Genomic DNA, 15,563 nt, shown 5'->3' with positions numbered 1-15,563 from the left:
AGGCGCGCGACGCGCTGCTGCACCTCTGCTTCATGGTCCTCAACCGGTCCGCGTGAGGAGGCGCAGCTGCCCGCCGCCCCGAGCCGAGCCTCGCCGGAGCCGAGCCTGCTTGGCCTGCTTGGCCGCCGGCACGAGCCACTGGCACGAGCCACCGGCACGACCCACGAGCCGGGCTCGGACCCTGCGGCTGCTCGCCCGGCGCTTCGGGCGGAGAGGGCGGCGGCGGGCGAGGGCGACCTCGCACTCCGGTCTCCGCTATTCGCGCGCAGGAAGAGTCGGGCAGAGTCCAATCTACTCTCGTGTCCTCCCGCCCCCCGCTGGCGGCCACGGGCGGCGACATTGGGCTGTGTGGAAGGCGGAGAGAATGGCGCGTATGCGAGAGGGAGGGATGGTGTCGATTTTATTATATGCATGTGACTCGCTGCCTTTTTGAAGTCTTCTCGTTCTCTCGGTACTCGGAGGGTTACACAGTGACATCCACAGCCGCGGCGCAGGGAAAAAGAAAATAATTACTCTCCTCAAGAAAGGGCCGTTTTGATTTTTTTTCGCGGCGCCCCAGGGTTACCCAGAGGCACTTGGAGCACTTGGAGTGCAGTCATCAAAAGAAAGAAAGAAAGAAAACAGACAACCCAAGGGAGGGATGGGAGGACGGCACGCCGCCACCACACAGGGATTTTAAGTGCAGTCATCAACAGCAGCAGTCGACAACCCGAAGAGTTTTTTGCTACGCCGTTGTTAGCTGGTTACATGCCGACGCCAGCATCAGCATCACCGCTGGTAACAACACCATCAGGTTCCACACCAGCGGCCGAGGAGTCGCTCCGCGTCGCCGTCATCGGCTCGGGACCGCACGCGCTCTCGCTGCTTTGCCGCGTTGTCGACGATGACGCCGATCTGCTGGACGAGGCGGAGCGCACACGCGTAGCCGCCAAGGCTGGGTCCCGTGCGCGGTCGCACGCGGAGGTGCGCAAGGCGCTGCAGAGGCGGTTTGTGGACGCGGCGGCGCACCTGGCCGGCGTCGCCGTCTTTGATTCGGGCGGCGAGTGGATGGGGCAGTGGCGACGCGACTTCTCGGCGCTGGAGATCGAGCACTGCCGTTCTCACTCAGACCTGCACCCCTGCCCACACGACTTTCAGTCGCTGCGGGTGTGGGCCGAAAAACACAAGCGCGAGCTGGAGATGTGGCACATGGCCTACCTCGACCGCGGCGCCGCGCGAGCCGCCGGCTTCTCCGGCCCGTACGCTTTGCCGGGCACCCGCCTCTTCCTCGACTTTTGCGCCTCGCTGGTGGCGAGGTACAAGCTCGCGCCTCTGGTGCGCAAGGCCACCGTCGCCGCCGTCGAGGTCATTCCGCCGCCGCCCGACGCCTGCGCCGGCGCCGCGTGCTCGTTCCGGCTGCGGCTCGCCGACGGCACGAGCGTGCGCGCCGCGAGGGTCGTCTGCGCCATGGGCCCGGGCCCGATGTTTGCTGGGATGCGGGCCAATCTGCCGTGGTGGTGCGAGGCTGCGGCCGGCTCTCTCGCCGCCGCCGGCGGGTGCGGCGGCCTGCCCCGCCTCTGCCACTCGTCGCAGCTGGTGCGCGAGCTGCTTGACGCGGAGGGCAAGGCTGCTTTGCGCGGCTCGCGCGTGCTTGTCGTCGGAGGAGGGCAGCCGCGGTAGCCGAGAGATGGCCCTTTGTAGCCGAGATCGTGCGCACCTGTGCCCCCACGGCGCCTCTCTCTGCCTCACCCCGCCGCCTCGAGTAGGCAAACGGCGGGGCACCTCTGCCTCGTCGCAGTCAAGAATGGCGCCACCGCCGTCACTCTCGCCGCCCGCCGCCCGATCGTGCGAAAGCCGTTCGACGTCGACCTGCAGGCTCGCGTGACCTCCCCACCTCCTCGCATCCAGCTACCGCTGGCCCTCCCTCCTCTCTGCTCCGCCCGCCTCCTCGCTGCAGCGTCCGCCGCTCTGCGGCCGTGCCGCAGGTGGTTGGCGACCGGCGAGGCGAGGCCCTCTCTTCCTTCTGGGCAGCTCCCCCGTGCGACCGGCCGCGCCTCATCGGCCGGCTGAGGGGAGGGGGCTCGATGGCGGGCGAGGTGTACGCCTCGCTGCTGCGGCACGCCGCCGCCAGAGGCGACGGCGAGCTTGGCGGCGGGGAGGGCGGCGGCGGGGAGGGCGGCGGCGGGGAGGGCGGCGGCGTCGTCTCCCTCCTCGAGGAGGTCGAGGTTGAGAGCGCGGCTTGGCGGCCGGCTGGCGGGGAGGGCGGCGGCAGCTTCGACGTCTCGTTCGACGACGGCTCGTCGGAGAGGTTTGACTATGTGTGGCTGGCGACGGGCGGGGAGATGGACCTCTCCCTCGTGCCTCTCTTCGCGCAGCTGCTCGCGCAGGTCCCGATCCAGACGCACGGCGGGCTGCCCGCGCTGCAGCAGGACCTCTCCTGGGCAGCGCACTGCCCGCTGCACGTGATGGGCCCCGAACCCGCCGAGCGAGGAGCCGACGCTGCCACCCGCGCGAGACTCAGTGTCTCCCGCGGGCCAACCGTAGGCGCCTTCGCGCAGCTCGAGCTCGGCGCGGACGCACTCAACCTCGCCGGCTGCCGCGCGGGATCAGTGCGAATCGCGCGGTCGCTGCGGCCCTTCCTCCGCACACCTCACCTATCCAAGGCCGGCAGGACGGCATCGGCAACCGCGACGGCCGACGCTCCTAGTCGATGAGAGCGGGACGGGTGTATAGGCGTCTCTCCCGCACGCGCAGCGTCTCTCCTGATGGATTTCGACATCGTTCACTTCTAGACGTTAGAGCGCCAGTCGCCACAGCTTTTGTGCCTCTCTCTGCTCCGGTGTCCTTGGAGTGTCGATGAGATCTCTTTAGGCTCCACAAACTATAAAGAGCGTTAATTTTATTGTAAAAATAACGAGCCGTACCGGCGTACGCGGACTTTTACTTTATCTTTATGTTGTACGCCTCTGTATACGGGGTGTGCGTGCACCAGCCACCACAGCACCACAGAATTACGTCAGGTACGCTTCTCTCAATGTCTGTTGTCTCTCTCTCTAGTCTCTACCGAACTACCGAAAAACCATGCGAGAGAGAGAGCCCCAAGCTGAAGCAAAAACGATAGTAAGATCTAAGAACGCGCTCTAGCGGGAGTGCGAGAGTGTCTCTCGGGCTGGACGCTAGTGCCAAGGCCTGTCGTCTTGGGCTGAGTCGTAGGATTTGTACGACCTATCGCTCCACTCGTCGTCCTCATTCGTCGCTCGCTCACCGGCATCCGCTCCTCCGAGTGAGAGGACGGCGAGGACGGGCATGTGGTCCGAGGGGAAGCGCGACGACGGCAGCGACTTCTCGGCGAGGATGTCAGCCTGCGCGGGGAAAGGAACCGGCTCTGAGCTGTCTCTGACTCTTCCTCGACACGCGTGTCGCCTGCACGAGAGGAGGTAGGCGGGCGAGGGGGGCGGTGGGGTGCCTCGTCGATCATGTCGAGGGTGGCCAGGCACCTCCAGTGGCGGGTGAGGAGGATGTGGTCGAGGCAGCCTACTCCAGCAGCGTGGTCTCGAGGCGGCTCGAGGCGGCTCTGAGCGAGGCTCGGTGCGGCCGAGGCGGCCTCGAAACGTGTCGGTGAGGGTCGTGTAGGCGGGTGGCGGCTCATAAGCCGAGTACAGCCGCAGCGGCGGCTCGAACGTTTCCACCGCGGGCGGCGCCGCCTCGGGCTCACACGCGCCGCTCTCCTCGTCGTCTCCCTCGCGCATCGGGGTGAAGGTGTGCCTCACGGCCACTCCTCCCTCGCACAGCGCGAGCACGTCCGAGCCCGGCATCGAGTTGAGGTCGCCGCAGAACACGAGCGGGCCGCCTGTACCGCCGGCCGGTCCGGCTCAGAGGGCAGCGGACGGCGCAACCGCGCGAGATAGGCCACTGGGCACCGCGCGCAAAGGCGGCGGCGCGGCGGAGACAGAGCTCCGCTTGGCGCAGCTTCAGCACCTCGAGCTGCGGATTCCAGAAGAGGTGAGTGGTCGCCACCACGAAGCTGCCGCCACCGTCGCTGGCAGCCGAGGCAGGCTCGAGCCGCACGAGGAGCCCCACGCCTCCCTTGATGTCCGTCTCGACCTCTTCGCTCTCCGCGAGCCTGAGGAGCGCTCGCTTCCAAAGCACAGCCACCCCGTCCTTCTTGCCGCCCGTCTTGCCCTTCCTCACCCCGTCGTATCCCGCCGAGCCGAGCTCAGACGACATGAAGTCCCAGTTGTCGACCTCTTGCAGGGCAACCACGTCGGGCGCCAGGCGCTGCACTTCCGCAACAATCGCCGGCCCTCGGTGCTTCCACTTGAGCGCCGACTTTGGGCTCACGCTCGGGAAATATTCGGAGCGCGTGTAGCACTGAGCGAGCATGTTCCAGCACATGACGCTGTAGGAGCTCGGCGAGGGATGCGGTGCACGCCAGCGGAGGGCGCGAACCGGAAGCGGCGGCAAGCCGGACATTCTTTCGCGGCAGGATTCGGTACTTCAGCTTGGTATGGTATCATTTTTCGAGGGGGTATCAAGGTATGCTCTAGGCTCTGTGGGGACCCATCTCGGCTGGGTAGCAAGGTATCATCGGCGGCCGCGCAGCGAAGCGACAATTCACCCCAGCCGACTCCGCGTGAACTCTCGAGGGATCTCGAGCTCCCTGGACCCTGCTGCTCGGTACGAACTCTGTTTTTTTTCGCTAGACGCTCTGAGACCCGCAAAAAGAACTCATTTCAGGCACTGCTGTGAAGATGAACATCACCCAATTTCAAACAGTGTTACCACACGCACGGCAACCCTACCCACGGTGAGCCAGCCCTTTCCCTCACCCGACACCGTCTTGTAAGCATCTGAGTCTGGCCACAGAGTGCTCAACGCTCGCCGACCACCTATCGCCGTGCCCCAGCCAGGTCCTCTCGCCGCGCCGGCCCGTGCGAGGTCGCCGTGACCTGGCCCTCGTCGCGCCTTGATCGCCTCCGCCCGCCGCCGGCGTCTTTTCTCTTCGCCAGCCCTGTGCCGAAAGCGCCGCTCTCTTCCTTGTCGCTACCTTGTCGACAGCCGCGCTGCCGGTGCTGGCCCTGCTCGACGCGCCGGCTCCTGCATGACGACAGCGCCTCTCGGCCGCGCACAGGCGCCTCTCACTCCGCCGCTCGCGCCGCCAAGCGCGACGAGACGTGCAGCGAACTGAGCAGCTAGCGCGAAGGTGTCTCAAAGTGGTCTCAAGTGTCTCGAACGTGTCTCAAACTCGAACGTCGATCGAATCTAAATCATGTGCATATCACACCTGATTCTGTGTGAGCTCTGTGTCTTGTTTGCAAACAAGACACCTAAAACACCGTGGACGCGTTTATTATCGCCTGCGCTTCCGGTTCCGCCGTTCGCGCACCACGCCCAACCAACCAACCATATACCGAAATGGTCTCGTCGCAGGCTACAGCTGTCAACGCTATCCGCCGAATCATTTGCTCTTCTGAAGAAGGCAGTAGCGAGCTGGGACAGTCCCATCATGGATTATACATAGGTCAAGCCGTCAAAGCAGGCGGCGGATTGATTTCGCACGATCGCTCGGAATCTCCGCTTACCCCGCAGAGCAAGTGGTGCAGCTGTACGACCAACGTTGCCAGGTGACTCTCCCAGCGATTATGCTCGAGGCGGAAGGCGATGTCATCGAGGCCGCGGCCGCTCCCGCGGCTGCAGCCGCACTGGCTGCCTAGCCCGCTAGCCGGCTGGCGGCCGCAGGCCGCCCAATGCGACGACGGCCGCAATTGCCGCCCTCCTCGCCCAGCGCATTGCTTAGTGGTGCGCTCGCCTCCCTCCTGCGCGATGCTCATTCGAGCGCGTTGTCTGTCTCGGCCGGCGCGCGACGAGGTGTGAAGAGGGGGGTCGTGTCCGGTGTGAAGGGTAATCCACGAGGGTATCAACCTATCCTCTAGGGGCCCAATGCGGATCCTCTCAAGAGGGTATCCGGGTATAGCCCTGGGGTATGATTTGGGATACAATGATACTATACCAAGCTGAAGTACCGAATCCAGAGCGGTTTTACAACACCCTCCGGGGAAAAAAGAATTTTACAACAAAACTCCCTCGAAAAAAGAATTCGGGGGGATTGTGACCAGAATTTTAGAACAAATTCGCGGCGGATTATTACGGCAGTGCCTTCGATACATACACACCAACTACTCCGGAAGTGAGCTTCATGTCCCCGACCCACGCTGCGCGTACAGTGGGATCACGCCGCGGCACGCTATCTGCGTGAAGCGCGCCGCCGCAGCGCAGAGGTGCGACGAGCTCTGCGGCGTGTTTGCCACGGCGTGGCACTCGGCAGCGGCGTGTGGGCATAGCCGGCGGGCCTCCGGGCACTGCTGAACCAGCCGCTGCAGATGGCCGTTGGAGGGCGCGTCCGACGCGAACCCTCGCTCATCGGTTAGCGCCTGCCACGGCTTGTGCACGCCAAACGGCGTGGGCCAGTCCGCTTGCCTCCCGCCAGAGGCCCAGACCCCCTCAATGGCAAAGAGCACCGCATCGCGCGCCAACGGAAGCCGGAAGCTAGACGAGTTCTGCGCCGCGTGTGCCAGCACGAACATGTCGTTGGAGTGCTGCGCCCACGAGATAGCCGGCGGCAGCTTGCGGCGTAGCGCGGCGTCGAGCGACGCTGCAAACCGCGGCGTGTGGACGAGCGAGAGGCCCGCGCTGCAACAGCAGCGCTCGTGCTCCCGCCCCTGGGCGAGGGCACGGCAAAAGCCGTTCCTCCCGTCGTGGGGCGCACCGATCATATCGTAGCGCTGCGACACAAACCACGACAGGGGCCGCGAGGCGCCCGCGCAGAAGGCGACGTCGCGCTCGAAGAAGAGCACGTGCGGCGACGGCATCTGCTCGAGAAAGCGCGGGTGGAGCCGCCAAGCGCTGAAGAGGCGGCGTGCTCGCGTGCGTGTCAGCCGTGTCACTGGTAGCCGACACGCGTGGAAACGGTCGCTCTCCGCACCTCGCTGGATGGCGCGCAAGCTGTCTCGGTCCGCCTCTGCCTCTCGGAGCGGCTTGCTCGTGCCGTCTGACAAGCTCCGCTGCGGTGCACGGCTCAGATGAGGGTAGCCTCGCAAAAGTTGCACGCTGCCATTCCTCAGCCCCTCGAGGGGCACCGACCCCGCTAGTGCGCCTTGCCCGTGGAGCCAGTAGACGGGTATCGGTGCGAGACTCGCGAGAGCGTGCGCAAGCACTGCCCGCAGGCCCGCATCCCAGTGCGAGTCGACAATCACCGCGGAGACGGGAGCCTCTCGGGTGGAGCTGGCTTTGCCCGAGGTACAGTGCAGCTTGAGTGGACTAAGCTGCCCTCGCCGGGCATGCCCGCAGGTCTCGGCTGTGCACAGCAGGTGTCGTGCCGGCACCGCCATGCCGCCGCTACAACCCTGGTAGAGCCAGCACGTGGAGCCACCGCCTTCCCTTGACCGAATGTCAAACCCGTCGCAACGACGACAAGGACGGCGGTGACACGAGGCCACGCTTGCCTCAAGCGAGCTCGCCCTGGTCCACTCTAGCTCGTCACAAAGCTCGCTGCACGCGTCGCTCCCCGACACATTGACGGGCGGCGACACCAACTGAAGTTCGGCGCCGTTGCATTGGCTTATCAGCGGCACGAGTTGGCCTCGCTGGCCCTCACGCGCCTGACGGGTGCGATCCCATGATAGTGGCTCACACATCAGGCTGCCGCTCGCAAGGTACTGCTCTGTGAAGAGGATACCGGCATCGGGCGCTGTGCGCTGCCACTGCGCCTGCGTTTGGATCGAGGACCTGTTCAGCGGTCGCGTCGTGAACAGCGGGCGCGTGTACGAAAAGGTTTTGTCCTTCCGCCCTGATAGGTAGACCGAACGGTCTGCCTGGGCCGCGTTCTTTGGCAGCCGGATCGGTCGGCTGGCATTCCCACAGAGTTGGTGGCATCCAAAGCCTGTGGCCTTGAGAACGGTGCGCATGCCAGCACGCGAGATCAAGTACGCCCCGGTCGACCAGTGATGCGGCGACCACTTCATAAGAGGTTTGGTCTGGCGCATACACATGTCGGCGGCCAGCGCTTGGTTGTTGGTGTGCAGCTGTACGATGCTCCAGCCGGGCGTGCGAGTGTTTGCGTACTTGACAATGGAGGAAATGATACTGGCAGCGCTAGAGCTCCCGGCACCCTCGCGTGTGGGAAAGATCATGTCATCCTCCAGGATTAGAGCCACCTCAGCACGGCTGTGGTTGGCCTCTCGGATCGCGCGAAGATGCGTCAACGCGCACGAGATCTCTGCAAAAGAGTAGGTGCTGCGCTCGTCGGCGGTGGCTCCGGCGCTGTCGCGGAGGTCGGGCGTAGCATGGTCACGCAGGCGGAGGCCTTCCGTGGCAAGTTCACTCGATTTTACCATACGAGTTATATCTTCCTTGCGATACGGCGGCACCCAGGTCGGCCGTACTGTGTGCAGCTGCATGGCCAGCTGCTCTTCCATCGGCCGTTTGCGGTGCATGTGGCCACTCAGCCAGAAGACCGGCGGCAGGAACTCCTTTGCGTCCCATTGTCTGCGAGTACCCATCCGATGCGATCACAAGCTGCAAGTGTGGTGCACAGGCGTCGTGCACGCGCGTGGCGGGCTTCTCAGGCCGTCCCTTCAAGGCGGTCGTGGTGCTCTTCTTGCACGGCGGGCTCGACTCCTGGAATGCCCTGGTCCCACACTCGTGCTCTCCGCGCGATCTCTACCGCGACTACCGCAGGCGGCGAACGACAGTCGCGCTCAACAAGTCGAGCCTTCTGGCGATCCGCTCGGACGCGGCGGACCAGCCGTGCAGCTGGTTTGGGCTCCACCCTCGACTGACGGCGCTCCAGCGCGCCTATGCTGCCGGGGATGCGCTTGCAGTGGCCAATGTTGGCACCCTAGTCGAGCCCACCACCAAGGCGCAGTTTGGGACACCCGGATCGGTGCAGCTACCGCCGCAGCTTTTCTCACACAACGTGCAGCGCCGGTGCGTTCAGAATGTGCACGCGCAGTCCATCCAGGCCAAGGGCGTGCTCGGCCGCGCTGTTACGGCGCTTGACGCACACGAGCAAAGGTACCGATCGCGCCTCTTCTCCACCAGTGGTAGCGCCAAGATGCTCGAGGGCGCGCCCCACGCGCCAGACTTTCTCGACAAGGAGAAGGGAATCATCCAGCCTGAGCTCGGCGGTTTGGGACACCTGATTCGCAACATCACCTCGCCCGTCTCAAGCTCGATCTTTGCCGAGACGTACAAGGGCGCTCTCGAGCAGGCTCTACGCACCACAGAGGAGCTCGGTGCGGCCATGGACGCGCAGCGGCTGTCGGCGAGGTTCGCCAGCGATCCGATCTCGATGCAGCTAGCACAGGTGTGCAAGGTGCTCAAGCTGCAGCCGCAGCTGCAGCTCGAGCGCGCAGCCTTTTTCACCGAGCACTTTGGCTTCGACACGCACACCGACGCGATCGGGACCGTAGACGTCAAGCTGGCCGAGGTGAACGCGGCGCTCGCGAGCTTCGAGGCCGAGCTCAAGGCGCAGGGCCTGTGGGAGAGCGTCACGGTCGTCACCGCCTCCGACTTTGGCAGGACACTCACAAGCAACGGGCAGGGGACGGACCACGGGTGGGGCGGGAACATATTTGTCGTGGGCGGGGCGATCAAGGGGGGCCGCGTCCTCGGAACCTATCCGTCCGACCTCAGTGAGGGCAACCCCCTCGACATTGGCCGCGGCCGCATGCTACCGACGCTGCCATGGGAGGCGGTATGGAGCGGCGTGCTCGAGTGGTTTGGCATAGAGGCAAGCCAGATGGACACCGTCCTGCCCAACCGACAAAACTTTGCGGCCTCACAGCTCATTGGCGCGGCTCAGATGTTTGAGGCGGGTCCTCGGTGAGGCCGGGAGTGGGACGCGTGCGGGAGCGGCGCACAGTGGTACGTCCTCTGCGACGCGGTACGTTACGTTCGGTGCATGCCGTGTTTACTCAGTACGTTTACATTTACAGAATGCCGGCACGAAACACGGCCACTGTGTCTAACGTTCGCTATGAAGATTCCATTCTAAACGCCATACTCGTTCCGGCTGGGACTAGTGGAGCAACCCGGTCAGCGCTAGTGGACTTCTCGAGATGCCCAGCGTCGCAATGTTCCAGCCGCTGGCGCGTCCGTTGGCGAGGCAGGCGGGGAGCTGTCAAAGACTTTTATCCCAGAGAGCTGTCGCAGAAAGCTGAACGGCGAGAGCGGCGCAGGCGCTATCTCCTCCGAGCTTCGCAGCTTGGTGACGGCAAGGTGAGGCGTGTACGAGCCACCCCCGACGCCGCCGCCACTGTTGCTCCTGCTGTCACCTGGCAGCTGTGGCGCAGGCTGCGGGGCGGCCATCTGATTGAAGGGGATCCTCTTCGAAGGAGTGCGTCGTCAACAGTAAAGACCCCCCCCCCCCCCCTTACCTCAGCTCTGCAATCACTGCTGGGAAGGCAGTGACTCAAAGAGGTCGAGCCGCGCTAATGGGGTGTCTCCGAGCTTACTGGAGCTCTGATGGACAGCCCTGACTATCCCTGACACACAGAGAGTCACTCCGACGGCACACAACACCCTATAACTGCGTCATGACCAGCCTGCCATGCGTCGCCGGTGCCGCATTCGTCGCTGTGCTTCTTTAGCAGGCGGTGGACTGTCGGCTGCGAGGACGGTCGCATTTGCGCGAGGCGAGGCGAGCATTGCTGCGCGTTGCATGCGCCATGACTCGCGCCAGCGCGTGCGGGAGCTCCTGGCTGAGCGTTGAGTCCAGGCGAGTTGCGCTGGCCACTATCGCTACGCCGAGCCGAGCTGACGCGCCGAGGCGCCGGCCAGTCGCAGCCGTGAGGCATGCCATAGCAGCAGAGGCACCTCCTACCCATTGGGCGGGCAGACAGAAGGCCAGGGCAGCACTGGCAAGTGCAACGCGCCTCGTGTCGCTCGGAGAGCGACCGTGCCTCGTTCGCCGCTTATGATGTAGAGTTTGTTGTAGATATTTCACGTTGTAGAGCGCCTCTACATCGCTCTACAACGGAGGCGCATCGTCACGCGCCGGATGTAGAGCTCTACAGCTCTACAGCGCTCCAGAGCGCTCTACATCTCTACAGCTCTACAGCGCTCTACACTCTACATCATCTACACCCTCCCTCAGGAGACCCTCACTCAGCCAAGCCGCCGCGAGACCTCGCGGCGGCCGAGCCTGACATGCGTGGCGTGGGGGAGGAAGGCGATGCCCCCTAGCCCCCTCCCCGGGACAAACAGGCACACACGACACAACGCAGGCAGCAAACATGCACATGAAAGGCGGAGGGATGACGACGGGAGAACAGCCTGCAAGACACACCTCTGAGGGTGGAACAACCGAACAAATCACAGAGTCGCAAGGGAGCGGAGGGTGGGGCGACTGAAATCAGAACTCAGAGCAGAGAGCTGGGACGAACGCGACGCACCTGCCAACGAGAAGTTGCGCCGACGTCCGTTCGTTAGCTTACATCTCACTGCACATGGGGAATATCACATACGGGGGCCAGAGGCAGGAGCTCGACTCGCCGCTATGAGCCCGGCCCCTCCCCTCGGCAGAGCAGGCGTGAAACCGTGCCGGATTTCACGCAACGGGGGGGGGGGGGGGGCGGGGGGGGCAAAGGAAGGCAAAAGGGAAGGAGGGTGGGGGATGGGCGGGTGCCAGGCTTGCGCGGAGTCGTCGAGCGCGAGCAGCACAAGGCCCAGCAGCACATAGTTTGTGGACGAGTACGAGACGCAGCTGCCCGGCTCGCAGATGAGGGCGGCTTCACGGCGGCGGCGCCGAGCACAAACTCCAGCGGCGTGTGCACGCGCTTCGCCACCCCCGCCTGCAGCAGCGCGTCGTCGAAGGCGGGGTACGAAGTCAGCAATCCCCGCGTTGTGACACAAATGAGACAAACCCTGTCTGCAGTCTCGCGCGCGCGTGAACAGGGCTCCAGGCCCCAAATGATGTGTGTGTGAGTGTTAGAGTTGTTTGGTATTGAACGTCCGCAGCTCCCGCCGACCGATCGATCTCCCGCTCAAATGAGAGGCGGGAGTGGGGAGGGTACGCGGTGCGGTCAACGCCCGAGCGTTGAGCCTTGCGCGCAAATCGTCTCTACACTACGTTGTAATGTACGCGTCCCACCGCCGGACAACACACGGCGGGCACCCAGGCGACAACGTCCCCTCTGCGTCCGCACACCATGGCAGAGTCTGGCCCGGAGTGCGAGGACACCGTTGGGTGGGAGAACAACCGCGGCAAGACGTGCCGCGACTACGCCGACTGGTGCGACGGCGGCGCCTTCCGGCAGGGCTCCGAGTGGGCGGCTGGCGAGGCGCGGCAAACACACTGACCGAAACAGAGCGGCTCTCGCTGCCCCACTCACTATCACGCCAGCACCGACCGAGAACAATACACGACAGCACGCGCCTGCCCTGAGACCACCAGGTGTTCAACCACCCCGAGCAGCACTGCTGCGCTTGCGGCAAGGGCGCCTCCGCTCTCCCGCCACCACGTCCCACCTCAGACTCCCCCACCTTCTCCTCGCGCGCCAACGCGATGTGCAACGGGGCCGACTCGGAGGTCCGCACGACCACCGTTGAGGGTTGCGAGGCGCACTGCGAGCGGGTGCGGTGCGCCTGCTTCCACTTTCGCCGCTCGGTGTGCAGCTTTGCGTTGGTGTTGGCCACACCGAGCCTGCAGCCAACCTCTAGAGGGTACGTCGCCCACCTCCGCGTGGGCGCACAGCCGCCGCCGCAGCTGGCGGCCCGACACACCGGCGCCGGCTGCGCCTCCTCGCCGCAGCGGCAGGGCAGCCCTCCCGCCTTTTACCTGTACGAAGAGCCCGCCCTCGAGTGGGGCGAGCGGCTCTCGCGCTGCTTCGAGGCGGCGCGGGGCATGCCGCCGTGGGCGCTCGCCGTCAACGACTCGGCGCATCAGCGCGACGGCGCGCCGCCGATCCAGCTCGCGCACGGCTTGTGGCTGTACCAGGCGCTGCGGCAGCACCCTGCCCGCACGCGCATCCCAGAGCGGGCGGCGCTGTATGTGGTGCCCGCCTATGGCTCGCTTTCCGAGGCGACGGGCGGATGCGACGGGCAGACGCACCTCAACCGGATGGAGGCGGCCGCCTCTGCGCTCCGCACCTCCCCCTGGTTCAAGGCGGCGCCGCGGCGGCGCCCACCGCCTCGACCCTCCGCCGCGAGACGGGCCGGCGCAGAGGCGAGACGGCGCCCGCACCTTATAGGCACCTCCTGCTCGCGTCGACGCTCCCGGAGGACCGGAACGCGCTCGGCGCCCTCGGCGAGCTCGCGGCAACCTCCGGCGCCGTTGCGCTTTGCGCTGATAGCCGCAGCTGCGCCCGCGGTTTCCAGCGACGGGTGGTGATCCCGCCGTTGCCCCTCCCGCCCCTCGCCACGCTCGCGGTGCAGCTGCAAACGGCGAGGCAGATGTGCGGCGCCGCCGCGGCGCGGCGAAGGCGCGCAGCACTCCAGCTTCGTAGTACCGCACTTCCGGGAGGGAGGGGAAGCTGGGGCTTGGCGGGAGGGAGCCTCGCCTCGAGACGAGGGAGCTTGTGCTACGTCTCGACACAGGGCCCTCGTGCTCGCAGGCCGACGTCGCTCTTCTTCCGAGGGCTGCACGCGAAGAGCCACGAGGCGCAGGAGCTGCGCGCGCGGCTCTGGACCCTCCGCCAGCTCCCCGGCGCCGCGGTCAAGTTCACGCGCGGCGGATCTGCCTCCCTCGAGCCGGACACCCGCAGGTGGCTCGTCGCGCAGGGGTGAGTGGCGAGCTGCTGCCCGCACCGTCCGCGCTGCGCCCAGAGGGCCGTCGACCTGCCGGCTGGTAGGTGGAGCGGCGGCAGCGCGGTCCCGTTCAACGCGTACGCGTACGCCCGAGCCGCGCTCCGTTCCGACTTTTGCGTCGTGGTGCGCGGCGACGGGCAAAACGCGGGCCGCATGCTGGTGGATGCCGTGGCCGCCGGGTGCGTGCCGCTGGTGATTGGAGACAAGACGGTGCTCCCATTCCGCAAAAGGCAGGGCGGCCCGCTGCCGTACGCTGACTTCACCGTCGGTGCGCTCCACTCAATTCCCCCTCTAGCCCGCTCGGGACATCGGCTGCCGCCCCGCCCTCTCGAGCCAGAGCCGACGCCCGCCTCGCCGGAGCCAGGCGTGGACGAGCTCGAGTACATGCGCTATCCCGCAGAGACGGTGCGCAAGGCCCTGGAGGAGGCGGCCCCGCGGCTACCGCAGCTTCGCGCCGCCCTGCTCGCCGCGCGCGAGCGGCTGCTCCTCGGGTACGGCGACGCGCCGCTCCGCTACAACATGTCGCTCGCGCGCGGGGCCGACACGCTGCTGCGCGCCGTCGGGCAGCTCATCTGCCCGCGCAACCCGGCATCCCTCAGCTCGTGCATCGGCGAGCAGGCCGGCACCGGCGCCACCGTGTTCTTCTGAGAGGGTGTGGGTGGAAAGAAAGGATAAGAAAAAAGAATTTTACGCAACAAAACTCCCTCGCACAACACTGGGCACGGGACTGGCGCGCACTGGAACACAGAGCACCGAGGCGCGAGGGGCGAGGGGAGGGTGAAGGAAGGAAGAAAGAAAACAACACAGAAAGGGATCGAAAGACGAAAGGGAGGGATGGGAGGACGGCAAACCGCCACCACACAGGGAGGATTTCACGGAAAGAAAGAAAGAAATCAGACATCAGACAACCCAAGGGAGGGATGGGAGGACGGCACGCCGCCACCACACAGGATTTTAAGGAGAGGAGTGTGGTGCTAGCCGTCGCCCACCCTAACCCTTGGTCGTCTGCCTCTTTCTATCTTCCCTTCGCAGTCCCTCGCCGATTCTCGCTGCAACCTTCATGCATCATGGGTCATGGCCACCTCGCGGTCGTCCCACTCTCGTCGTTCTCCCTCCTGTCGCTTCCTCCTCTGTCAGGGATTTCGCGGATGAAGAGAGAATCACTGTGAGAGTCGTGGTTTCTTGTTCGTTTTCAAAAATCTCTCTCTCGGATGAAACAAGGAGGGCAGGATAAAATTCTTTTCTCGCACGTTAAGTGCCTCGCCGCCCTCGGCCTCGCGGGAGTCGCTGGCGGCTCCCGTTGTGTACCTGTGTTAGTGCCAGTGTGTGCGCGCCAGTGTTAGTGCCAGTGCGCGCCAGTCCCGTGCCCAGTAAAAAAAGAAAGAAGAAAACCAACCCAAACGAGGCTCGAGGGATAGGGGAGGAGGACAGGGTCCACACCTGCACGAGCAGGATTTTGGAAGGACGATCAGGGGGACAGGTGGGCTCTCCTGCTCCTGACAAGGGACACGACACAGGCTCGCAGCGCGGTGCACGGTGGAATCCCAACTCCACTGGCGGTCTCATCTCAGTCTAGTGCCAGAAAGAAAGAAAGAAAAAGGAAACCCAAGGGAGGGATCGGAGGCCAGTGCGCGCCAGTCCGGGAAAAAATTCTTTTCTCGGAAGTGAAGTACCAGGACTCTTCTTCCAGCCAGCCGATGCCAGAGGTCTGCCACGGCGTTCCGGCGCCGGAGGCATTGACTGGCGCCCCCCAGGTCTGCACGGCCGGAGATGTGAAG

At 65.1% G+C, this 15,563-nt stretch overlaps 4 protein-coding genes across 4 annotated transcripts; 3 read left to right on the top strand and 1 right to left on the bottom strand.

Annotated features, from left to right (window-relative positions):
* Nucleotides 1–747: 747 nt before the first annotated feature.
* Nucleotides 748–2,866, top strand: EMIHUDRAFT_213942 (hypothetical protein; the record flags this gene model as incomplete). Its single annotated transcript, XM_005764520.1, has 7 exons — nt 748–1,295; nt 1,434–1,496; nt 1,746–1,860; nt 1,965–2,075; nt 2,199–2,441; nt 2,538–2,602; nt 2,851–2,866. 7 exons carry the CDS (start codon nt 748–750, stop codon nt 2,864–2,866), a joined length of 1,161 nt encoding a protein of 386 aa, XP_005764577.1.
* A 289-nt stretch (nt 2,867–3,155) lies between these two features.
* Nucleotides 3,156–4,374, bottom strand: EMIHUDRAFT_213941 (hypothetical protein; the record flags this gene model as incomplete). Its single annotated transcript, XM_005764519.1, has 4 exons — nt 3,156–3,341; nt 3,477–3,513; nt 3,592–3,829; nt 3,900–4,374. 4 exons carry the CDS (start codon nt 4,372–4,374, stop codon nt 3,156–3,158), a joined length of 936 nt encoding a protein of 311 aa, XP_005764576.1.
* A 3,947-nt stretch (nt 4,375–8,321) lies between these two features.
* Nucleotides 8,322–9,865, top strand: EMIHUDRAFT_104418 (hypothetical protein; the record flags this gene model as incomplete). The annotated part of the gene is made up of 2 exons (XM_005764518.1): nt 8,322–8,465; nt 8,573–9,865. The coding sequence occupies 2 exons, from the start codon at nt 8,322–8,324 to the stop codon at nt 9,863–9,865; spliced, it is 1,437 nt and encodes a 478-aa protein (XP_005764575.1).
* A 2,679-nt stretch (nt 9,866–12,544) lies between these two features.
* On the top strand, nt 12,545–14,433 carry EMIHUDRAFT_104417 (hypothetical protein; the record flags this gene model as incomplete). Its single annotated transcript, XM_005764517.1, has 5 exons — nt 12,545–13,137; nt 13,230–13,433; nt 13,593–13,742; nt 13,830–14,053; nt 14,150–14,433. 5 exons carry the CDS (start codon nt 12,545–12,547, stop codon nt 14,431–14,433), a joined length of 1,455 nt encoding a protein of 484 aa, XP_005764574.1.
* Nucleotides 14,434–15,563: the final 1,130 nt, after the last annotated feature.

Source organism: Emiliania huxleyi (assembly GCF_000372725.1).
Source record: "Emiliania huxleyi CCMP1516 unplaced genomic scaffold EMIHUscaffold_59, whole genome shotgun sequence".
NCBI lineage: Eukaryota > Haptophyta > Isochrysidales > Noelaerhabdaceae > Emiliania > Emiliania huxleyi.
This window is presented reverse-complemented; position numbering and strand designations above follow the sequence as displayed.